Below are 26,371 nucleotides of genomic sequence, written 5' to 3' on the forward strand. Positions count from 1 at the left end.
CATGAATGAGAAAAGATGTCTTCTAGGAACCCAATCTCAAGGATTCTTGCCTCCTCAATTTCATTGCTCGGTCCTTCCCCACGGTCTGTTGGTATTCACCTCTTCCCTTTTCCCTGCCACCTCTCTGGTCTGTGCCCTCACTGCTTCACATCTAACCCAGTAGAATCAATACCCCTGCCTCCCTACTCTGCTGTGAAATCCGGTACAACCATTGTCAGGTTAGTACATCTGTTACTCTGCTTTCCCTGGGAAGATTGGACCAGAGAATCAAGTCCATACTGATTAATCTAATAGGGTCCTCTGTGGACTCTAAACAACCTGTCCCCTCAGCCTTCACCCTTGCTTTTTCTTTCAGCTGTAGCCATCGGTGTATTACTGAAACATCATAGGCATGGTGGTCAGTGCTGAGGGTATAATTAAGAGCAAAAAGCAACCCCTGCCCTCATAGAATGTATAATGTAGCAGAAAAGCCAGACATAGCAGTCTCCTTGCTTCCCTCCATGATCCAGCCTGTCCCCATTGTGCTACAGCTTCCCACCTTCATCCAGAAAGCCCTGCCCTGCCATTTTCACCCATGCAGACCTCTTCTCACACTAAGTACTGAAGACATTCTTTCTCTTCACCACTTAACACATAATTGGTCACAGAGAGTTATTCAAATGCAGTGTCTTCCTTTGGGGATGGCAACCACCATTGGTACATACTATGGGACAGCCTTCTCACAGTGCTGTGCCTGGAGTCGATACCCAGGACATACTTGCTTAGTCAATAAAAGAGTGGATTTGGTTATGATATCCTGTTGGGAATAGCTGTCTTCTTCATTAAAACAAAACTTGGAACCTCTAGGATTTTTAGTTCTTCAAGAGAAATGTCCAGAGGGGAAGGCAGACACACTAGGCTCCAAGAGCAGCAAGGATTGACCTTTCCACTGGGGGTTCCTGGCTTTGGTTTCCACGCCCATCCGTATTCTGCCTCTTATAGTTTGTGATTTCCACTTTGACACTTGGGCCCAAAACCCCTCCTTCATTGCACTTGGCCTGGCTGACATAGACTGAACTTCCAGTGTTTTGTTCTTGACTAAATCCGAAGAGGAAATAGGAAAATACAGGAAGCATAACTAATCCAGCTTATGTAAAATCCAGTTTCTGATCCTACCATAGCTAGCTATTTACCGCATTACTGTGTTTGCTGTCCTTTTATGATATTAGTCGTACTCTGGTTGCATGCGATTGGCACAGTTCTCTGGACACCTTACCCTGTATTCCTTCTACCCCAGCTCCTAAACTGATTCTCCGTGGAGGAACTCTTGTAGCTGTTTTTGACATTTTGACACCTTTGTGGCCAAGACCAAAAGAGCCAGATTGCCCTTTTCTGCAGCTTACACAGGGTTCTTTTCTTCTCCACTTTTGGCCTTTCTAGCTATAATTGAGTATATGTTTATTTTCATCTTTTGTTCTTTGCTACCAGCAGTGTGCCAGCTTTGGATATTAATTATTTTTACATATTTTTATTTTTACATATTTTACATATTTTTATTTTACATATTTCTCATGCTTATTCTAAATTAAAGGTAAAACAAATGCTTTGTTCTTATTTCCATTTCTTTGAATATAATTGAGGTTAAATCTGTAACCTCAGATTTACTAATGTATTCAATATATAGTTTGCTAATATATTAGCAAAAATAAAAAATGTATAAATATATATTTAATATATAGTTTTGTTTGCTATAGGGTTTTGTTTGCTAATATATTTCATCTACAGGCTTTTTTACTGGTCTGCTTTGGACAATTGTTTAATAACATAACTGAATCTGTATACCTCAAATAAAAATCTAATTATCTGAAATACTGGCTATAATTTGGGGAATTAACTCAAAGCTATAAATCAGCATTGTAGACATTCCAGTGCATTATTATTGTTTATGGAGATAACCCTAATAACCCTAATAATGGCAATCTTAAATCCAGTTTAATGATTTCAAATTGATACAAAAACTATGAGCACACATGCTCGCTTCCGCAGCACATATACTAAAAACTATGAGCACATAACCTGATTATTGAAATCACAAAGGGTCTTTCCTCTTGTGGGCCTGACTTCTCATTGGCCTTTGGCTGGTATGCTGGAGGCAGTAAGTAAAGCCACACTACTTGCCCAAATACAGAGTAGTATTTATGGCGATTCAAAAGGAAACACTTGGAAAGAAGGCTCCTTAGTATATTTTTACTACCTGGTTATCTTCCACTTTTTGTGAGCTGCATAAATAATACCGTGAGCCAATTTGAAAAGACCTTGGAGTCGTTAAGATGGTTTATTTACAGACCAAAGGGCTAGCTAGCCTGTGTTAGCAAACTAGATGTAGTAACAGTGCATGGCTTTGGTTTTCCCACACTGATTATATATGTTCGTATGTGTGTGTGTGTGTGTATTTTATATATATACCCACACATGCATGTTATTCTATTAAATAACCTATTTGAAAAGGAGAACCATATACCCTTAGGGCCTTTCAAAGTGTAGCATTTTGAGCAGTTTGAAGAATAAAATAGTGTAAGAGATTACATAAATATTACTATTAAAAATAATACAAATTTCAGAACATGATTAAGAGTACGAATTTACAGTGCAATCTGAGTCATCAGTGATTTATTCACTTTTGGTTTTGAAGGAAAATAATTGCAGTCGTGTCTTGACTGCATTGGTACAAAATATATTTAGCCAAAGATGTGGTAAAGTTTACTCTGCTGGTGCTATTTCTACAATATCTAGCAACAGTATTTTATTTGGTCTCTGCTTTCTCTGTGTTTCACTGACAACCACACATTTGTGAAGGGAAAATCTCTGATTGTAGGTATTCCACAACCCACATCACAACGATGATGTGAGTCTACATACTCGCACGTGGCTAGCGCTGGATTCCAGCCAGATGTTTGTAAAGTCATTTGTGATAGATGTGAATTTAAGACGGAAAAATAAGACCTAGGGATAAGTGGCTTTTTAGCTGAATAACCAGAAATGATGAGTTTTGACTTGCAAATCCACGTCAGCCTGGTTTTTTAGAAGCTGCCTTAAAGTTCTGTTCTTGACCCTATGTTACTCAACTTTTTCATCAAGGATGTGGATAGCAACCAAATGCACAGATGTTGCAAAGTTGGGAGAAGAGCAAGTCTATGTGTGAGATCTATGGCATTTGATGCCTGAATTTTAAAAGATGTCAACAGGCCCGAATCAATAAAATTCAAGTTAGTGGTGCTCAAAACTGTCAACCCGAGATGAGTAGGAAGGGGGAAGGCTTTCCTTAAGATAGACTCACGTGAAAAAGATTGAAGGCTTTGGGTAATCACAAGCACCTAACCCAGAGCCTGTGCCACATAACGCATCCAAGAGAATATCGATTTCCTGCTTGCTTTTGGTGCAGACAGAGGAGAGGAATTCTAATTGTGATAAATACTCAGAATTGCGCCAACCTCTTCCTCTGACTAGGTGAATAACTTAAGCTGGGTGTATTTTCTTAGTCCTGTTCCTGTCCCAGGATCAGTCACTATACTCCTTTCAGGGCCATAAGGTTTAGTAAATAAATGTTCTGTGAGTACTGAGTTAAGCTTGTTGTATTAGATAGATGTTACACTTGAGTGCTAAACAGTGAAACTGTAATTAGCTGCTTTTCTTTGAAGTAAAAATGACTGATCTGAGATCAGGTTGTATATCTGGAATGTGTCCCTTTTCTTAGATTAAAACTCGGTGTATTTTTTCCAGCGTAAGTGTTTTTCATTTGGAAAAGCCACATCAATCCAGTAGATCTTCAGTTTCTGTTCCACTAGAACTAGTATTTTGTTGGCACTTGCCACATGCTGCTGCTGTCTCTGCATTCTCCTCCTGGTCCCGTGAAGCGGAGAGTAAACCCATCTCACCACTCAGGGGGACACACTCAGACATCCCGCTACTGGCAGGACCAGGGGCTCTGATTCAGCACCCTCGCTGAAGCCTGAGATCCTAACTGCCATTCTCTACTTCGTGCTAGTCATTGTGAGTGAAGCTTAGGAACTGAATTTTAAAACATCTTCAGAGGGCTTTTCTTTGTAAATAATGACTGTATATCATTTTCCAAAATCAGTTTCTTTTGGAAATGGCATATAAATGTTTACCAGTTGAGAGGATAAAAGATTGTCCCACCTCGGTCATAATTCTTTTCTTCCAGGTCAACAACTGTAACATCAGCAATGTGTCTCACAACTATGCCAGAGCCGCCCTTTCCCAGCCCTGTTCCACGCTGCACCTGACCGTGCTGCGAGAGCGGCGCTTTGGGGGCCGGACCTACAGCCACCCCGACAGTAGCTCTCCCCGGGAAGAGGTCTTCCACGTGGTCCTTCACAAACGGGACTCTGGTGAACAACTTGGCATTAAACTTGTTCGAAGGACCGATGAACCAGGTGTTTTTATCCTTGATCTGTTGGAAGGGGGCCTGGCTGCACAGGATGGAAGGCTGAGCAGCAATGACCGAGTGCTCGCCATCAATGGACACGACCTGAAGCACGGAACCCCTGAGCTTGCCGCCCAGATCATTCAGGTACACGCGGATATTCATTCCACGTGCTCAGCCTTTATGTCAATGTTTTCGTAACATGAGAACCTGAGGGATATTTGATATTTCATGGGAGAAATCAAACACGGCTCCCCAAATCCTTCAAAATGCACAAGAGATGATTTCATCATTACAGATAAAATCCTGTCCGGAAAACTGTATCCCTGTGAACATTTAGCCTTACTCTTTATAGAGTGAAGGCTCTATATTTTCACATGGGTTTTTCATTTGCTCCATGGGCTCCACCTAAGCCCACACATAAAAAACACATTTATGTCCACATTTAACAGGTGAGACAAGCAAAGCTTGAAGGAGCTGTGGTTCCAAAGTTATGACTTCCCTGCTCTTGTAACGTTCACTCTCCACTTCAGCTCCATACAAGTGGGAAAAGTCAATTTTTATTGAGAAGAACTCATTATCTCTGTAGTGCCCTTTTTATAAAGCATTCAGAGCATTTCAAACACATCATAACTTGTGTTCTTACAGTATCCCTGTGAAGTAAAGATGGTTATTATTAGAGAAAAAAAATTTTCAATAAAAGCATTAAAATAGGTAAAGTAGAGAGGCACCTGGGTGGGTCAGTCATTAAGCATCTGCCTTAGGCTCAGGCATGATCCCAGGGTTCTGACATCCAGTCTCACATCGGGGCTCTCTGCTCAGCCAGGAATCTGCTTCTCCCTCTCCCACTCCCCCTGCTTGTGTTCCTTCTCTTGCTCTCTGTCAAATAAATAAATAAATACATACATACATACATACATAATAAACAAAATCTTTAAAAAAAGAAAACAGCTTTAAAAATTATTTTAAAAAATAAGATAGAAAATCATCCAGAGCAGACCTTCCGGTTCTATAACCTACCAGAGCATTTAATGATATCGGTATCTCCTACAGTGATAGGGGTGAAACAAAGATGTGTATGGTGTTTTGTTTTGTTTTGTTTTAAGTAAGCACAAGAAAACACTCTGACATAAAGGGAGCCAAGCAGTAACATAATCGAGCCTAAGGAGTTAAAGTGGGTTGATAGTCACTGAGAAATGTGTATAGTAAACAGAATTGAGTAACAATGAAGATTTAAGCTATTGTGTAAGAAAACCCAAATTTAAATCCCATTTAAGTTACTCCTTTTCACAAATGTTTGGTTCATTATAACTCTGGGAACACACACACCCGGTAGGCATCTTGCATTAGGATGGAGATTCAGGCGTTGGTCTCTTGTCCCAGACTTGAGGTTTAAAAAAATTGAATACAGATACTTATATATGATACCAAGTATAATATATTGCTCAAGTTGTTTCTTTGTGAAAAACATCTTAATGTTTTGGATTCTGAGAACAACATGTATTCCATGTCTGAAAAGGAGACTAAGGAAGAAAAAATACAGAAAATGAAGAAGGAAGTCAAAATCACAGTCAGTCTAAAGTCCGTAAGATAGTGACATTAAAGTTTTGAAGAACATCGTTACAAACATTTTTCTGTATATGCCTACAAATAAACAGGTACCTATTTGCGTAGGTACTTAGACATGCAGTCAGCTTGCAAATTCTGAGTTTGCCACCCTTTCTTTATGTCAGCTGTATGCTGTGGACTTCTTACCCTGAAAATAGATGCACCATGATATAGCTGTATAGTAGGCGTGTTGTGCTATAACTTACGTAAACACTCCCCTGTCAACAGACTTTAATGTTTTGTTTTCAAGTTTAAGACATTTTGCTAAACTTCCCTCTAGAAAGATCATACCAGTATACTTGAATAAGTAAATGACTTTAATAGGGCCTTAAAAGTGGTTATCACTCAGGCACCTGGGTGGCTCCGCGGTTCAGCATCTGCCTTCGGCTCAGATCCTACATCGGGCTCTCTGCTCTGCGAGGAGTCGGCTTCTCCCTCTTCCTTTGCCCCTCCACCCTGCTCTCTCGCTTTCGCTCTCAAATAAATAAATAAAATCTTTTAAAAAAATTATGGTTTTCACTCCTTTTCCAACTTGAGAACTGAAACTGGAGTGATTTCTTAACATTACTGACTGCAGTCATGGGGGAGGGTTCTACTTTCCACCACAGCTTCTTGAAAGCAGGCTGTCAAATTTTCCCATAGAAATGATAGTAAACTTGGAAAGTTGTAGTCATCACCAAGAATCAGCATCAAGTAGACCAGGCCTGTACGTTAAAAGCAAAGATAAAATAGCTTTAAAAAGTATAATAGATGTGAATCTGTGTTTCAGATCTAGATCTATAAATACAGATAATGGACCTCTAAATTCAGCGTGGTTGTCATCACCTCTAAAATTACATTTATGTGTGAGTGCACATATGACATATATACGCACACAATTTGTAATGTATGTAAATACTAATCCTGTTTTACAGGACCTTTGTTATTCTTTTCAGGACTGTTTAAGCTTATCCCTATTTTTGATTCAAACCTATAGTGTGTGGAAACAGAGCTACACGTAGTTTCATTGATTATCACTCTCAAAGTAGCCATCTTGGAATTTATTTCAGAAATCACAAAGGATTGTAATCCAGTTTTGAATCCGTTTGTCCTTTTATCTTCTTTGCTCTCTTTCTCTCAGTGCCAAGGCCAATTTTGCAGGGGAGGGAAGTATAAAAAGACAGTTACCCTTCAAGAAATCATGGGGAGATCAGAACCCAGGCTTTGCTTTGGTTATGTCCTTGGTATTTCCAGGGTTAGGGAAGGCTTACCCAAGAGGTCTGTGTGTGGCTCTTTTACCTGCAGAAGTTTTAAAGTATTAGCTCCTGAAATGAACTCCCTCGTCTGCCCCACCCCCAGCAGGGGCCTGCAGTCCCCACTCAGGTGAGGCTCTGATACAGCGATGATAAGTGCATTGAAAATTACCCTCCCTATAATTTTTTTAGGTGAGAAGCATCATTAATGACTGGTGGTTATATATGTGTGTTTTCTCCAGGCTAGTGGCGAGAGGGTGGATTTAACAATTGCTAGGCCGGGGAAATCCCAGCCTGGTAACCCTCTCCGAGACACAGGAGCTCAGAGTAGCAGCCAGCACCATGCACAGCCGCTGTACCACAACAGACCCAGCTCACACAAGGTGAGGCCTCGAATTTGCATGTTTTCATTCATCTGCCCTCAGGGAATCCTTGTTACAAACTGGTAAGATTTAAATGAGGGCTGTTACTCTGTTGGAAAAGGTGAACACAGGTGTTTGGGTTGTGGAATGTGTGTTTGGCTACCTTGAGAGTCCCTGTACAGTCTGTTCCTCAGCCAGTAGGGGTGGTTTCTTAGTAAGAAGGTCCCTCTGCCAGATTGATGAGAAGTGTTTGATCTTCTAGAAAGACTTCTTTGTTTGGTCCTGCTTGAAAGTGGGATTTATCTTGATTTGCTCATTCAGTTGTAACAGGTGGTTATGTAACTGAAAAAAAGACAATGACCAACAAGTCCATACTTAGCGGTTGGGCAGGTTGCCTACAACAACAGAATTCTCTATGTGAATATGAAGCATAAATCATACTTTCTGATAGGTACATGCAAAACACATAAAGCAATTCTTTCTATGTTACAGTTTATAGGAATACTACCCCAGATCATTTTAAATTCCCGTATGTTGAGCTTTTTGTTGCATCTTTCATATTTCAGCGCTTTTAAAATATATTCCTAGGTCATTTATCTGTGCCAAAAATTCTGATGCTGTCTCACTTTGGATGCAGAAATCAGTAGAAATCAAAAAACAGTGGCACTTTACTGTGTTCTCAGTATTATTTACTTCATTTGATCTTTCATCAGAACTCAACTTGTGATAGGCCAGAATTTTTAAAACGATGCTATTTACCAACTGTGTGAAAATCACACATAGGAAACTTCCTATAGTTTTTGGTCTGTTTGTTTTTACTTCCTATAGTTTTTAAGTAGACCAATAAATAAGTTTTTATTTAGTAAAGCAATTTAATTTTACTTAAGGAGAATGACTTGAGAAATGCATGTTTAGCTTAAAGTGGCTTCTTAATGTAAGTACAATTTGAGAGAATAACTCTGTAATGTCACAGGAGCCCCAGAAAGCCTCATGTAAAGGCACAAGTATTTTTGGCCCATCAGGTTTATCTGGTTTTCTGAGCTGAAGTATAGACTTGTCACTGGTCTTTGGTCAGTTAAAACTTTTAAGAAATTATAAGCACAAACTTATTCTTATTTTTGAACAGAAAACAAAATGTGTGAAGGGAACCTATAATTTTGCTTTCACAATGATGACTACAAAAAGCAGTTATTGTTTCAAAAAGGAATTTGAATAGGAGTTGTTCATATCGCTGGTCCTTGCTTTACATGTTACATATATATACATATTCCTAAAGAATCATAATTAAGGAAAAGTTGGTAACTGAATCAATGAATTCTACAGAAATTTGAAATATGGGTGCTCAAAGACAGCACTACAATTTTAAGACTGTTTTAAGAACTACTTAACTACTTCAGCGTTCATATAGAGAACTATTTATGTCCTTTTGTTTGTTTTGGGCACATATATTTTTCTTTTTACTGGTTCCTATTCCTTAATTTTAAGTGGCGGTGTTTTAAATAGCAATGCTAAATTCTTATTCTAGGTGCTCTGTAAACCTGATTGTTAAAACAGCCACATGAAATGTAATTTTAAGCATTAATTTAGCAATTTACCGTTAACATTCAGCATTTGTGATGTCAAATCCTAATTTTTAAAAATAAAGGTCTCCTAGGGAAAACAAATACAAATTCACCAGAACAGCCTGTTCAGAGGATAATCATTGTTAAAAATTAAAGCACACATTATTCTACTACTAAGCCCCTGCGTAGCTGCTTGGATAAACATTCATACAGTGTTAAGCCCTTAGAAGTTTCTATGAAGTATACCAAGAGTAATCTGTGAAGTTTGGCTAAAATGCATACATCTCAGCCATATGGAGGAATAAAACAACCACCTCTAATTGACTCGATACCTGACAGACACAAGCGTTGAAGTAAATGTGCTCGCAGCTGAGTTTACCTGGATTGTCTTCATAATAACGTGGGTCTTGCCCAGTTTTGAAGGATGCGAACATAGATGTCATATGCTACGATACCACCTGTGGACGTTTACAGGTTTTCTATGAGGTCAACATTCTAGGAACTCTAGGCTATTTAAGTAGTGCCCTCAAGAAAATTTCAAAGAGTGGGTTTCAGGAGCAGAGAAGAGCAGACACTCCTGCAGGTCCAGGGCTTGACTGACACGTCATACCTGTCCGCTCTGAAGCAGTGTCACTAAAGGAAATGTTACAGTTCTAGCGAAAGAATTCATCTAGTTCTGCTGTTGGTATTGTTAGTCGTGGTAATAGTTAACTTGTTATCTACATTATGCTCTTATAGTATATGTGTTAAGGAACCTTTTGAGATAGGAGCTTCCATTATTACACTTAATAGGATAGCACCCTTGTAGTGTGGATGCATATAGCATCATGCTGTATGAACATACACAACTACATATGAATACATGTTTATGTATATACACTATGTGTGTATATGTATATTTTTCTTAAAACTTGAAATCAGTTCAAATCCCAGTGTGATCTTGTATAGCTATATAATTTGGAGCATATTACATGACCTTTCTAATAAGGCTATTCCCTTGTTTCTAAAATGGGGCCAACCACAGGATTTACACTCAGGACTATTGTAATGAAATTTAATGAAACCATTAAAATGAAATAATACATGTGAAGCCATTTACTTTACACATAGTAAATCTTCAATAAATGTTAGTTACTATTGCTGTTTTAATATTAATATCGCATAGGTACACCTTGTTTTTTATAGCATTCTAATTAAAAAGAAAGGTGATGTTTTAAATTTTCCTTTTCTTCTAGGAGTGTCCCCATAAATAGCAACAATAAATATCGGTAAAAATTGCTTTTTCCTGAGAACACAGTCTGTTGGAAATTTTTTCTCTTCATTACCTTTTTCAAAAATTCAGTTATTTCATATCCTTATAGTTTTCCGTGAAGGTTGTGAAGATCAGTTTGCACCCATTTCATGACCGAGCATTCTCATGAGTAAGAAACAGAAGATAGATCTATAGCTTTTTTCTGGCAGTTAACAAAATCCGCACTTTAATTTTGTACTATTCTGTCACCATTTCTTTCAAAGAATAGAGGAGAGAGAGCGAAATAAAATGAATTAGCTTGTCTTCAGAATCTTAAAACTCAAATGCATTATTTACTTTTGTAGAATTGGCCCTATTTTGACTTCCATATGTCAACAGTCCTGAGTTTTTTCTGTTCCATACATAGTCATATGAAAATACAGCCGTCCAAAGTCTGACATTGTGATCCCCAGTGTTCGGTGTCATGTTTGTACCATGAAGAACTGTGTATTATTTCTACAGTAACTGATTTTAACAGTGACTTTATCATTGCCATGGTAATTTTTCCTTCAGTTTCCTTACTTTACTTCAGCTATGTATTATTTATTATCCAATAAATTTTCTTCTCATGTTTTAGGATCTTACCCAGTGTGTTACATGCCAAGAAAAACACATTACTGTAAAGAAGGAACCACATGAGTCCCTGGGAATGACAGTGGCAGGGGGCAGAGGAAGCAAGAGTGGTGAACTGCCCATCTTTGTAACCAGTGTGCCACCTCATGGCTGTCTGGCACGTGATGGCCGCATCAAGAGAGGTAAGATAGGGAGGGCAGGGAACAGTGAAACTCCTCCCATCTTCTCCCTGCATGCAACTCATGTTTGAAAAAAGTAACAAATATTCCCCAAATTTTCTATTAAACATGATTTTTTAAAAATCTTTTAAAAGTGTAAAACCTCTCTCTAAGGTTAGAAAAATGCCTAATGGGAAGGAAAATTGCTGTAGTTTGATGATATTTCTGTTTTCTTTTTTTTTAAGACTTTATTTATTTATTTGACATACAGAGATCACAAGTAGGCAGAGAGGCAGGCGGTAGGGGCGGGCGGCGAAGCTGGCTTCCTGCTGAGCAGAGCCCGATCCTAGGACCCTGGGATCATGACCTGAGATGGAGGCAGAGGCTTTAACCCACTGAGCCACCGAGGTGCCCTTCCGTTATTTTCTAATGTTTATTCAGATCATTGGATTATTTTTTGTTGGAAAATACCCTCTAAAAAATAGAACACTCATCTTTTCCTTCCTAACCTTTTATATAATCCTCGTTGCCCTTTTTTTTATTATATTACTTGGCAGGGCAACAAGCACTTTTTTTTCTTCCTTAAGCAAAAGATGCTCAAATCACAAGTTTCATTTCTTTGTGTAGACCCAAGGATCTCTTCTCTTTAAGTATTCTGATACATTCACGCTGAGCAAACTCTGTAGGACTATCTTTATCTATAAAACTGTGTAACTCTAAAACAGGATATGTTAAAAAATCATTTCTAAGAGCAACAGATCAAATAATTTTTGAGCAGGAAAGAACTATAGAAATCATTGAAGCCCAAAGAAGAGAAATGAACATGCCCAGGTCCTGCACATTAGCAAAACGAGGTCTAATGACTTGGACTTCCAGTCGAATCACAGTGCCTCAAGCCACATTTTTTTCTATATATGATGAAATTATCTTAAAGTTTTGAGTTGTTTTGGAATGTTTTCCGTGAATTGGATTTGTCCCTCTATTTCATAAGAAAGACAGAGATGTCAAAAAAATTACAAATAACAGGATGTATAGGGAAGATAATGACTTGGTAGCTCATCTCATTTTTCTTGTTTATTCCTTTGGACAGGTGATATATTGCTGAATATCAATGGCATTGATTTGACCAATTTAAGCCACAGTGAGGCCGTTGCTATGCTAAAAGCCAGCGCCGCATCCTCTGCTGTTGTCCTGAAAGCACTTGAAGTCCAGATTGTGGAGGAGGCAACCCAGGCTACCGAAGAGCAGGCAGGCACCTTCAGCGAGAATGAGTATGACTCCAGCTGGTCCCCGTCGTGGGTCATGTGGCTTGGGCTTCCAAGGTACTGACAGCGTTTCAGCAGTTTCATGGAATAATCGTAGTGACAACATTTCTCAGTATGGAACACAGTAAATTCATTCGTCCAGGGTGTGAGGGGGAAGGTCCGAGTCAGAGATGAAAGTGGCAATGGCATATCAAGTTATAGAAGAAAAGGGTATTTTTTTCCTTAGGTTATTATATTTTAAAAGATAAATTTAAGGGGCATCTAGGTGGCTCAGTCAGTTAAGCATCCAACTCTGGATCTCAGCTCAGGTCTTGATCTCCAGGCCATGAGTTTGTAAAAAATTCTTTTTTAATTTTTAAAAAATTAAAACATTCTTAAAAAATAAACCAAAGGTAAATTTAATAGTAAGAACTAGGCTAAAAAGACTTGGTGTATCTGTTTATAAAAACGAATAAAGCCTTTCTGTCCGTTACTATTAAGAAGGTTCTCAAGTGGACCAGCCATGAGATTTGGATGTTCATGCTCTTGCTTTAGAAAAGCTGTCATTTACCACACGTGTACATGCTTAGACTTCGTGTGCATTTTTCACCAGAAAAACCAGGTCAAAGTGTGGGGCCTTTTGAGAAGCTTTTCTAAAACCCCTTTCTTAATCTTGTTAACTCTCTGTAAAAAGGAAGGATGTCAAAACTCAGTTTTTATTGAACATGAGAGACTCTTTCAGCCAAACCACTGGTGTCCGAGAGTAGGTCTTCTCACCACCTTCGGGACTGTAACCCACCAGGACATTGTGTAGTTGGTCATTGTCTGGTCATGAAAGTGTTTCAGCCTCCTGATGAGGGTTGTACACTTATATTGAAGTTGGAAGAATGTGTATCACTGTCTTTGTTTCTAGATCACTTTAGATTCTCAATGTGTAGAGGAATCCTAAAACTGAACTATGCTGAAACATTCTGATTCTGAGCCAAGTAGGAAAATGACTGATTTTTTAAAATAAAAATAAATAATAAGAATGCCAGTTTCTGAGCCATCTAGCTTCATTTGGATGTAATTTGTAATAACTAGCATTTGTATAGTGCTATGTGATAAATATATATATTTTTAAAAGTACTTTCACGTAAAGAATAGCAGAAAAAGCCAGGATGAATGGAATTCATTTGTCTATCATCTAACTTACTGACTTGTCCTTGTGGTAGTGAAAAAGACCAAAAAGGCCTGAAACAGTAACAGAATTTGTATCTCAGGGCCCTGTAGGCATAGATTAGAATGGTTGCTATGAAACCATGGCCGTTCTACCTAATGGTGAGGGGTCAGCCAGCAGAGGGAACTCATTTATCCTCTGGAGTAGTCAGCCTGATACACTGACCTGTCACTTGAAACCCAGCATGTCAGAAAAGCCTGGTCCCACACCAGTGGGGGAGAAGTGGTCTCCTCAGCTGCACAGGTGCCGAGCATGCGCACACCACTGCTGGTGGCCAGTCCGTGCTGGCGCTCCTTTAGTTCTTGTTACCTGGTGTTCCGGGCCAGCTCTGCAGTCAGCTCTTTACCGCTTATGTTCGGAGCATTTTCAGATGTACCAGGAAGAACAATGAATATTTCAGATGAACAGTACACGGGATAATGAAATCTATTTGGGGGTCTGCCTGTATTGAAAGAGTGTCTATCAGTTCAAGGTCACTATTCTGTGGACTTCTGGGGGTCGAGTGTTGTGTGCAGACCGTTATACACAACCAGGTATTGGGAGGGGCACTGCTCTGTGGGTACCGGCAGCTCCTTCCAGCAGGTCGCACAACACACAGGGTAGCAGCTCTGCTCTTTCTCAAAAGGGAGGGTCTTTCTCTGCAGTTGGCTGGCGGTGTACTAGACAAAACAGTTTATTTGTTTTGTGTTGTGCTGTTTCGTTGGTTTTTTTGCAGAAGATTCAGAATAACGAAAATAACCTATATCGTCTCTAAAATACCAGGGGACCCTGGGACCCTGCTCTATGCCAGAAGACTATTTAAAAGTCTTTTCTTGTTGGTGAGCTAAGAAAGTAGACCAGATTAAAAGTTCTAGCATTTCATCTATCGCTTAGAGCATTGGCTTTATTAAGAAGTCTTTTTAATAGATTAAAAACAGGAAACCTTACCTTAGATGACTGGGTCCAATTTCATCCAAAAATGAAAGATTCTTCGATCTTACAAGGAGATATTTTTTCTGTATCCCTTAGGTGGGGTTTTCTTCTATTTTTAAGTTTTTATTCATTGAGTTCTGATGTCACATCCGCCAACTGACAGTGGCATTTTAACTGAAGCATTTCAGAGTCCCTGGTTAAAAAAAAGTTAAAAAAAAAAAAAAAAAGCTGTATGGAGAAAAAAAGAGATGATTTTCATTAGTGTCTTCTAAATTGAGTTCTCTATTTTGTCAATCAATCTCCCTTAAAATGAGTGCATTGTAAGTGAAAGAGGAAAAAACAACAAATAACTCCTCACATAGATGAAGAAGAAAGAACGTTTTCTATCTTTCTTTCATTTAAGTGCTGAGATTAGCAGGACTAGATCCCTTGTGTACCACCTTTTTGTAGATACAAACTCTGTAGATACAGATGGATATCCAAATTGAGGACATTGTTGACAGTGCAGAGAGAAAACGCAGGCACAGAGCCATTTTATACGACTTTCTGTGGTGTGACTTGTAACCAGGTGTGTTTAGCTCTGTGTGTGTGTGTGTGTGTGTGTTCATTTGGGAAAAGAAGGCGGGACAGTGTTGGACAAATTCCAGTCTACGTAGGACTGAGTCTGTGCTGGAAAATGGGCTGTCAGAATAATGTGTTCAGAAGGAAATAAAATAGCCCCTTTTTGTTTCCCAGCAGCGATAAGGGTAAGTATGGAATGAAGCAAAGGTGAACAGGCTATAAAAGCCGCCCCACTAACTTTTTCTTGACCTTTTGTGTTTGTGATAGTGCCCTTCATAGCTGCCATGATATTGTTTTACGAAGAAGCTACTTGGGAAGTTGGGGCTTTAGTATTGTTGGTGGATATGAAGAGAACCACACCAATCAGCCTTTCTTCATTAAAACCATCGTCTTGGGAACTCCTGCTTATTATGATGGAAGATTAAAGTGAGTCTTGGGAGATCAGATAATGTGATTCGTGTTTATTGTGATGGACACGATCTTAACCAGAGGTCAGCTCCAAACCCCCAGCCTTTGTCCTCTCTTGTAAATCGAATCTCCCTGGAACGTGGCTGCATTCTTCTGTTTGCACCCCCTCCGTGGCTGCCTGTGAGCCCCGGTGGCAGTGTTGAGTCACTGTGACAGAGGCTGTGTGGCCCACAGAGACTGAAATACTTGTTTACTAACTGGGCATGTACCAGCCAGATCTCGACTGAAGCATCACTTTGACCATCTCGCCGCTGATAGCTCTGTTTTGTTACTCTAATGACAGGGACCAGACCTGAGTCATCCATTTCAACACATGGAGATGACAGCTGGCTCTGAGCATCCATTCCACACACACCCCTTGAGTCCAGTCCTGTCATTAGATGACTCTACTCTATTTTTCCTCTGCAGCAGTTATGTCTACCTAACACGATATTTATGCAAACTCCGTGAAAGGGTGGGGGTGGGGAGCCTGTTGCATTTACTGTACATTCCTGGCGGCCGCCGTAACAGTGCCTTGTGTTCAGAGTAAGGTCTCAGTAAATATTTGATGAATGAATGTGAGAGGTGCCAGGCACAGTGCTAAGTGCTTGGGATTGTAGTATTGAATCTTAATAGCCCTGTAAGGTAAGTGTTGTCATTGTTATTCCTGTCTGATGCATGAGATAACTAAGTCTTAGAAAGATTAAGAAATTTGCCCACAGTCAAGTAGCTGGAAATGGTTGATGGAGGTTCACACCCAGGACTCTCTCTCCAGAGCCTGGGCTCTTCACCCCTCTGCTGGGCAGAAAGTCCTCAGCCAGCCTCATGCAGCCTCTTTCCTTTATCAAAGCTCAGGCCCTGGGAGAAGAAAGAGTGTTAGATTAAGAGATTCTACAAACTGAGAGGAAATGGATTCGTGTAGGGTCTTAGAGCTTAGCTTTTTGATGGAAGAGCCAGTTCTTAAAAAGTAAATGTTGACATCTTCGAGTGCCGCATGAATGGAGAGTGTATACTGATCAGAGTGCCATCCAGAGAGTCTCGTGAAAAGTTGACCAGGGTCAGTTTGCTCCTTATATTGACAGAGATGGGTGAAAAAATCAGTATTTTAGTTGGAAAGAAGAGGGGGAGAGATGAATTAACCATTCTCTTAGCTAAGTCCCTCAAGCATTCTGGGTCTCAGTTAATTAGTTTATAATTTGCATTCCACCTACTTCCAAAACTGTTGAAGTAGGTAACAATAAAATAGCATATTGCTGTTACAAACTAAAGAGCAAATAATGCTGAAGGATAGAAGGGCCTTCAGATTGATCATGCATCTGCGATAGTCCTGTCAGAGGACAGCAGGCGTCAGCCGCTGAAAGAGGCTCAATGTAATTGAGCCCTCAAATGTACGAGCTCTAAGAATGAGCAAAGAACAGTCAAAATAATAAGCAGCCCCGTCCAAATGCCTTATTTAGTATTCCTTAAAGAAGCAGCACATTTATTCTCATTACATTTTGCTCAAGCTTTCTTGAATTATTTTGCTTGCCCTCAAAATCACCGAGCAGTTCTAACTACTTGGCAAGGGGTCGCCCTGATTGCAATGGAAGGCCAGTATAGGGTTAAAAATTGCCCCAGACTTCTTGCAAAGCAGAAAACATAGCCTCACCATTGATGGCTAATGGTTAAGTGAAACTATGAATTTCATGCCAAGCAGATCTCCCTTAGGATAATGTTTTCTTAAGCTATGGAAATAGTTAACGGTCCGTTTCTGTTTGTCTTTGTCCAGATGTGGAGACATGATCGTAGCAGTCAACGGCCTGTCAACCGTGGGCATGAGCCATTCTGCACTAGTGCCCATGTTGAAGGAGCAGCGGAACAAAGTCACTCTGACAGTTATTTGCTGGCCTGGAAGCCTGGTGTAGGTTTTGAAATCAGTTTTGAATCTGACTGTCTTCCTTTTGAAGGCTTTGGGAAGAAACTCCTTTTGTTGGATTGTGTTTCCAGTTGGAAGCCACAGGCACAGCTGGTATTTGCAGGACCCAAAACACTGAGATTGTCCTGTTGTTATTAGTAGAAGGGTTTTCTTCAAGTTAGGCACGTTTCTTTTAGCTTGGGAACAGTCTTCCACTAAGCCTCGTAAGTTCATATTTTCAAAACTGGGACTCTCTGTTGTCAGAATGGGACCTACTATAACACAAGAAGTGTGTGCAGATGGCGACTGAGCCAGCTGGATTAGAGAACTTGGGGCAGTCCTTTGTTTCCCCTAACCGAGTCATAGGATGAGTTCCACACCCCAGTGCTGGGGCCGTTGCACTCCGCAGTGGTGGCATTCACTGCCCCTGTTGCAGCCAGTGCCACAAATGGGTACAGACATCTTCCGTGAAGCTAGCAGCCCTTCCCCATTCCCCCTCCCCCCGTCAGTGCCAACATTTCAAAACTTCTCACTGTTTATAAAATGATTTTTCTGACTTGTTTGACTTCTCATTTAATCTCTTAGTACTCGTAGATGATGAAGATAGAAGTCTGACACTACTAAAGAGCTTTTCAAAAAATAATGTACCATTAATTAGAATACCAGATAATCAAAGATCATGTTTTCCATTGACAAAGGCATTTGGGAGGTAATTATAATTTAGTGCTGGAGATGGTAAAAGTCACACTTATTGCAGAATGCCAAAAGCATTAAAGATTCCTTTCCAAAGGAATGTTTTGTTATGCAGGGAAATTTTGAAGCCGTTTTTGCTAAAATTCATTTTCTAGAGTTTGTATTATACTTATCAGCAGTCTTGGCTGGACGTGCTTTTTTGTGATTTATGCAGTTAAACTAAAGATCAAGCCGTGTTGCTATTCCACACACCTTCAACTATATTGCAGCTCAGTGTAGGAGAAGGTAGACCTTTTGTATTTCATTCCAAGAAGAGCCTTCAGTGTTCTAGAAGTCCTTATTTTTTCCCCATTATTTCTTGTGAACTTAATTATTTCAAGAAAAAGACTGAAGAGTCCTGGATTTTTATCTAAAATAGTAGGTTTTAGATGTTAATATCTTTCAGTCATTTCTTGGTCACTAGGCTATTTCTTATTTTTCTAAATGTTTTTGAAAACTACAACCAGCCCGTTTTGTTAGTCCTTCATTCCACTGATTGTCCCTTGGAAGAACGCATAAAGAAGCAAGTGAGATCAGAGTTTCCGTACTTTCTTAATATTATGCATACTTGAAAAGAGTTCACTTAGAAACCTAGTTCAGAATCTGAGCTCATTTACAAGTGACCTCTGTCGTAAATGGTATTGATTATCACAGAATGTATTTCAAAAATACTACAGTATATTATGAAGCATGACCACTTTGTTTTCAAACTAGCAATTGCATTGCTAGGATTTACTGTGTCTCTAGCATGTCACTGATTATTCCTATTAGTTTTTTAGTGAGTTTGTTTTAAACTATCCCTTGTGAATAAGAAGTGGCAACTGTAATTGCTACTGATTTGTTCAACCCCTTAGCTACACTGTATGGTCAACATATAACCGAGATACAGTGGGATGCCCCATACAGTATATTACTGTTATGTGATGATTGGCTTTTGAAGCAATTTGGTATTGAAATGCTTTGATATTCTAATTGACACGGAACAAGTTTGTTTGTTTGTTTGTTTGTTTTTCCTGCTCCCCAAATAGAATTTTATATCCTACTTTGCTATTTTTTTAAACATTTTGTAAGAATGTGTCATTTTTGGGGGCATGGCCATCCACCAACAAATATCCTAATGGCTACTTTGTTATATGTAAAATACTTACATTGAACCTGGGGATATAATTAGTATTTTGAAGAAGACACTTTTTTTGACATTATTTTCATCATGGAAATCTCAGACTCAGCTTAAGCTAACTCATTTGGTTTTATTATAAAACATGATAGTTTTTGGTCAGAATGATATTTGGTGATGGAAACTTGTTCATAATTTATTGTTACTGTTGAAATATTTGAATTTTCTCATCTTAAGCGTAAATAGTTCAAATATTTTGATTTGTTCTGTGCCTTCAGTTTAAATTATTTCAGGATTTTTCAAATGTGTTTTAATAATGGTGTGATTATTTAGGATGGAAATAAAAGTCATCCTTTCCATACTAGTGGCACCATCTCTTTTCTTGAGCAGCAGACATTGACTCTGTACGCAATCTTTGTTCATGGCCCCGCTGTCCCCAGTACGGTGTCCCAAGCTTTACACCTCAGGATCACAAGTTCGTCTTCTGATCCTTCCTCCTGTAGGCATAACACATGTGATCCCTGCTGATTATTGGAAATTTTGTCCACACACTCCCTCTAGACCATGTTGTTCAATATGTGGGGTCACTGAATACTGGAAATGCGACCAAGCCACGTGTCGAAGTGCTAATAACTTGGGTATATGGGCTGATATAAAGTAGAGTTGTTGGGTTTTTTTGTTGTTGTTGTTGTTGTTTTTCTTTTTTTTTTTTTTTTTTTTTTTTTTGGTGGATTTCCTGCCTGTCTTTTTCTATGCCTATTTTCCAGTTTTATTGAGAAATAATTGACACACATAACTATAAGTGTGAGGCATACAGCATGATGGTCTGATTTATACACATTGTGAAATGGTCACCACAGGACGTTCGGCTAACATCCACCTTCTCACGCAGACATGGTAAAAAGAAAGGAAAAAAGAAATGTCTCCTTGTGACGAGCCCTCTTCAGAGCTTCACGCGCACAGCACTGAGCAGGCCAGGCAGGCCTGACCTTGGGGTTGCTCTGCCTGGTCCTCCGAGGGCTTTGGTCATTCTCTGCTTTAAAGAAAATAATTTTTTTTTCAAAGTAGAATCTAATTTTATTTTAATTTTTAAAAAAAATTTTATAAACATATAATGTATTTTTATCCCCAGGGGTACAGGTCTGTGAACCGCCAGGTTTACACACTTACAGCACTCACCATAGCACATATCCTCCCCAATGTCCATAACCAATTTTAATTGAAGAACGTTGTTCCTGATTTCCTAGCAAATTTAAGTTCCGACCAAGGCCTATATGGTCCAATCCCTCAGCCATCTTCTGGGTGGCTCCAGGGTGCCATCTGCCTCCTGTGTCTCCAGCGGGCTACCCACACACTCAGGTCTTTCCACACACGCGCCTGTCGTAGCCCTTCAGTGCGTGGCCCTTGTGCCTCATATTGGGAGGCATAGCTGGAGCGCCGCCCTGCCAGCTTTCTCCGGCCCGGCCTGTCCGTACTCCACACTTTGGAGAGAATCACCCTCCCTGTGAGGGTGGAGCTCTGCAGGCCTCATTTACCTTTACATGGCTTTGACCTAAGCACCCTCAGCGCCGTAAGTCCCGTCAGATGCCACCTTGCAATTCTGAGGGCTGCGCAGGCCCCAGCGCTGCGGCTCCTGCAGTCCGCAGGACTCACTTCTGCACCCGGACTTCTGAGTTTTCTCATGTGCTTACCTACCTCCACTCTTTCTCTGTGTGAACTCATTCTTTTTAAAGATTTTTTATTATTATTTGAGAGAGAACACAAGGGAGGAGTAGAAGCAGGCTCCCCACTGAGCAGAGGGCCCAATGTGGGACTTGATCCGAGGACCCTGAGCTCATGACCCAAACCGAGGCAGCCGCTCACCCAGGTGCCCCTCAGTCTGAATTCCGTTCGGCAAATTTCCTAAACCCTAACTTTGGTCATTGTTCTGTTCATTTCCCTGTTTAGGGATCTTGGGGTTGCAGAAAAGCCCCTTCATGATCTGTCCCCCTGCCCAGTCCCCCTTCCTGCCCACCACTCCCCTCGCTTCTTCCCACTGCTTGCCTCATTTAAGAACCGCCATCACACCTGTGCCTACTCAGGCTGACTTGGCTTAAGTGGCATTACCTCTTTTGGGGAGGGAAATCTTTACAAACCTCCTGGGGCTAGCCACTTTTTTTTTTCTTTATTTTAAAAGTTTTTGTTAGGGGCACCTGGGTGCTCAGAGGATTAAGGCCTCTGCCTTTGGCTCAGGTCATGATCCCAGCTTCCTGGGATGCCCCACATTAGGCTCTTTGCTCAGCAGGGAGCCTGCTTCCCTTCCTCTCTCTGCCTGCCTCTCTGCCTACTTGTGATCTCTGTGTGTCAAATAAATAAAATCTTTAAATAAATAAATAAAAGGTTTTGTTAAACTATACTTTTCTGGTCATGGATGTGTACTAGGAAGAAGAAAAACTTGCTAGGAAGGTGCTTAATTAGCGCTATCTGTAGCAGATTTTAAAATTGGACATTTGGGGCACCTGGATGACTCAGTCATTACGTGTCTACCTTTGGCTCAGATCATGATCCCAGTGTCCTGGGATTGAGCCCCTAGTTGGGCTCCTTGCTCAGCGGGGAGCCTGCTTCTCCCTCTCACACTCCCCCCGCCAGTGTTCCTTCCCTCTCTCACTGTATTTCTCTCTGCCAAATAAATAAATATTTTTAAAAATAAATAAAATAAAGCCGAACATTAAATATCAGATTCTCTACCTTCTGAAGAGCCTGGGCATTCCAGAGGGAGAATGTCAGCCTGGTGTCCCTTGTGTGTCTGTCCCAGAATCCCCTCCAGGCTGCCACATTACATCTCATTATGCCTCCTTGGGCTCCTCTTGCTGGGGCCATTTTCTCAGACTTCCCTTGCTTAGGAGGACCTTGACAATGGCGAGCACTGGTCGGGGGTGTTGTAGGATGTCCTCTATTGGAATCTGTCTGCTTTTCCCCCCTCTTAATTAGATCTTAATTAGACCGGGGTGATGAGTTTGCAGGTCGAGTGCCATTGTCCTCATGTGACAGCGAGGCTGCCTACTGTCAGCACGACCTGTGGCTGTTGGCGTTGACCTTGTCCACCTGGCCTGATAGAGTGTGTGTCACGTTTCTCCACAGTAAACTTGCTTGCTCTTCCCTCTACGCTATCGCCCCGGATAGAAGTCACTGTGCACAGCCTGCATAGGTGTGGGGAATTACACGCTCCATTCATTCTGGAGCCGGTCAGCGAAACGAAGAGTTCTCTGGTGCTGCCTTAGGGAGGCCTTGTGGATGGAAAGAAGGGAATCCAGAGAATTTAGAGGGTTTGGTCTCTCAAGATACTGTGCCATGTGAGCAGGTTGGAGTCCTCACACTCCAAACTAGCTACAGCCCTTTCTCACGAAAAAGACAATGCGGTCTGCAGATGCTATTCTGTATGTAACTTCCAGACTTGGTTTCCATTCTTCTGTACAGTGAAATAGGCTGTGGCTTTATGATTCCTCAAGTGTTTGAAGCCTGAGCTAAGTCGATGGTTTAAATTTGAAGTTAACAAACCTACATTTCATCTGCTAAGGGCACTCCAGGCTGTTAATCCTGCTTAAAGCACCCACGTGATAGTACACCGAAGTCCCATTAATTCAGACCTAACTAATTGGGAATTTGAAAGCTTAAACGGAGTTGCAGTTACCTTGGCATTGTATATAAGGAAGGAGTATTTTAAATCAACATTTAAAAAGTGAGAGTAGGGTGGGGCGCCTAGGTGGCTCAGTGGGTGGAGCCTCTGCCTTCAGCTCAAGGCAAAATCTCAGGGTCCACATGGGCTCTCTGCTCAGAGGGGAGCCTGCTTTCCCCTCTCTCTCTCTGTCTGCTCCTCTGCCTACTTCTTGTGATCCCGCTCTCTGTCAAAAAAAAGAAAAGAAAAGAAAAGAAAGAGTAGGGTATTAAAGCTGCATCTGAAGTATACAGTTTCCAAGTTGCCTTAAATACTTTTGGAGCCCTCAGACCCATTCATTCGAATGATCCGTAGTTCTCTCTCCCATGTGGCCATTTAAATTGGAGTCCACCTATTGTCTACTGTGTGCGGGACACCCAAGCTCTGAATCACCTCTTTATAACGCCTGATTTCATCTTCGTAATTGATGCCTTCTTCCATTGGTCCATATCCAGTGATAAAACCCTGCAGCTTAGCCGCCCAGAAACTAGCAAGGAAGTCATGAAGCGAGCTCCTTCTCTGAAATCTCTCTCCCCTGCCTGCTGGAGGAAAGGTTTCAACTCCTCAGGGTCCTTATTAGAAAGCCCTTGCCATTTTACAGTGTAAATCTACTCCCTTGAACTATGCTAGCAATTAATTTCTATGGCAACACAAAAGCTCTTTAGAAGTAAACTTGAACTCGTAGGCGCAGTGCCTACTGGCTGGAAAGTACCCAACGTAAGAGGTGCTGAAATGAAACACAAGGGAGTAAAAGACAAGCCGTGGAAGACTGGCACCTCCCTGCACACAGCAGAAGGCATGCCTCCAGCCAGGAGAAGCGTGGCTGCGTGCAGAGCTCTCAGAGATTTCTGTCGGAACTGTAGTCACTCACTGCACATCATGCTTTGAAGTTGGGCTGTTTTGCAAACTACTTCCAGTCCCTGCCTTGTTCCTCAAAAGTTCTCAGTTTTAAGGATGAATTCAGCAAGGACCCTTCTTGAATTTCCCCAAACTAGCCAGTCGTTGAAGAAAGGTCATGTTGGAAACATTGACCGCTTAGACTCTGACATAGAACGACAGCTTTTAAAAATAAAGGATATCTGAGGAGCCTGGGTGGCTTAGTGGGTTAAAGCCTCTGTCTTCAGCTCAGGTCATGATCCCAGGGTTCTGGGATTGAACCCCATGTCGGGCTTTCTGCTCAGCAGGGAGCATGCTTCCTCCTCTCTCTCTCTCTCTGCCTACTTGTGATTTCTGTCAAATAAATAAATAAAAATCTTAAAAAAAAATAATTAAAATCAAATAAATAAAATTTTAAAATAATAAATAAATAGATAGATAGATAGATAGATAGATAAAGGACATCCTTACTGCACCAATATTTTATTAGGAAATCTTGTCTCACCCACAGCTCTGCAAGAATGTCCAAGGTCCCAGGAAGTGTTGAGTCCCATACTCATGCCTAAGACCCTCCCAGGGAAGCGACACCCCAGAGTACTTTTGCAGAGCTGCCCCCTCCCTTCTGTGCCCCTTTCCCTCCTCGATGGTCGAAGCAAGCCTCTGGCTATGGCTTGTCCTCTGGGGACCCCCAGGATCCTGAGATCATGCTGTCACACCTGGGATATCGCCCCACTTCACCGCTTGAACACTTGTAAGCCAGGAATGTCCCCCACAGGGGTAGACCCCTAAGTCTTTCAATCATGCACCTAGTTGTCCATAGAAACTTTGCAGTAGGCTCCTTCAGGCAGGTGCCTCCCCTCAGCTGTTTCCACAGCCAGATCACCCGCACAACTGGTTCCCACCCAGGCCCCTCGGCCTCTGGAGCTGCCGCAGGCACCACAGTGGGAGCTGGAGGTAACTCTTGAGGTGGTTCAGCATCTTCTTCTGAGGCTGGGGCTGTCGGTCCAAGAAGAGAAAGTATCAACCCCATGATTGATTTTTGCATCGCTCCTAAATCAAGGAAAACTTCCCCACCGTTCAATGTTCTCTGAGTCCAGGAAGCAATCCCTAGAGGGTCTCCCCTGATAGCAGGTCATGGGCACAGGGATCTGAGGCTACTCCTTACTCCCGGCCCACCAGATGACGGAGGCTAGCTCTGGGCGGCCTCTGCTGTTCCCTGCACAGGTCTATATCAGCCACCCCCTGTCTTCCTCAGATCAGCATCTCTCTGGTTCTCCTCCCTCTACCCCTCCCCCTGCTTGTGCTCTTTTCCCTCTAATAAAGAAATAAAATTCTAAAACAATACATAAAAGATTGAGTGTCAAAGTGTACCTTGAGGCCTGGCCGGAAACACCCTTCTGTATGTATTTTCTTGTCATCTTTCCTCTTGTGCTGATGGCATCAGAGGTGCATGTCATCCCAGGGAGGGAGAAGGCCGATGGTGGAGGGACTCTGGGTCCTCAATGACCACATATAGGATTTCAGTCTCTAATCTGAAGAACCACTCAGCACTGTCATGGGGCGAGGGGGGGTGGACTCTGAGGTGACAGGCTACCAAAATCTGGGGAGTTACTTGGTCATTCAGCGTAATGTAATATAGCTCCGTACAGCATGTGGAAATGACCAAGTTCACTTCAATAGTGATCAGCCTAAAACCTTTAAAGAGGATCAAAGGGGCACCTGGCTTCCTCAGGCACTAGGATCCTTGATCTCAGGGTTATAAGTTCGAGGCCCACATCAGGCACAGTTAACTTAAAAAACAAAACAAAAGGCTTACACAGGACCAAAATCAGTGAGGCTCAAACAACGGAGCTGGTCTGTGCTGGGACAGATCCTGTCTCCCGTTCATTCAGCCACTGGGCACTGCGCACTCAGATGGTGCCAGGGCTTATCAGCCCAGCGGGTTCTCCTCGTGAGAGCTCAGGGTCTAGAGGAGAAGATGGACAAACGAGAAACCAAAATGTGAACGGGAAAAGCGATTGCTCCACAGCAAAAGAGCAAGGGACACAACTAAGGCCCGAACTCCACCCGGTGAGGGGTATGACAAGGCTGTGCTGAGATGACACGGAGAATTCCTGCGGGAGGAAAAGAAGGAGACAGCCCTGCACAAATGCGAGTGCATTCCACCTGGCGGAGGGCACCATGGAGCAGAGGACTGGAGGTTAGAAAGGGGGCCAGGGTGGCCAGAGAAGCTGAGGAAGGACCAGAGTGGGAGGGGAGGAGGGCCAGGGCCCGGGAAGTTGGTCAGTATCAGTGCCCTTCTCCCAGGGCTGTGTGACCGCACTTCCCCACACTCAGTGGCTGAACCCACAAATGCTGCCTCGTGGTCTCAAGGGATCAGGAATCCAACAGTGCTCCGCTGGGGGCTCCTTCCAGAGTCTCTCCTTACGCTGGGCTGCTGACAACACCAAGGGACAACCTGCTTCA

General features: G+C 41.6%; 1 protein-coding gene across 4 annotated transcripts in view; it reads left to right on the plus strand.

The window, feature by feature from the left end:
* Window positions 1-19,696, plus strand: part of LNX2 (ligand of numb-protein X 2) — an 81,036-nt gene extending 61,340 nt beyond the window's left edge. For 3 of the 4 annotated variants that reach the window (XM_059144662.1, XM_059144663.1, XM_059144664.1), the window contains 6 exons: window positions 4,202-4,570; window positions 7,506-7,646; window positions 11,056-11,233; window positions 12,300-12,531; window positions 15,413-15,571; window positions 17,361-19,696. In XM_059144662.1, coding sequence (XP_059000645.1) covers window positions 4,202-4,570; window positions 7,506-7,646; window positions 11,056-11,233; window positions 12,300-12,531; window positions 15,413-15,571; window positions 17,361-17,496 — 1,215 coding nt within the window. In that variant the 3' untranslated portion in view covers window positions 17,497-19,696. The remainder of the gene's footprint in view (window positions 1-4,201; window positions 4,571-7,505; window positions 7,647-11,055; window positions 11,234-12,299; window positions 12,532-15,412; window positions 15,572-17,360) is intronic. The other variant, XM_059144665.1, reaches the window with a different exon arrangement.
* Window positions 19,697-26,371: the final 6,675 nt, after the last annotated feature.

Source organism: Mustela lutreola, chromosome 13, assembly GCF_030435805.1.
Source record: "Mustela lutreola isolate mMusLut2 chromosome 13, mMusLut2.pri, whole genome shotgun sequence".
NCBI classification, from domain to species: Eukaryota; Metazoa; Chordata; class Mammalia; order Carnivora; family Mustelidae; genus Mustela; species Mustela lutreola.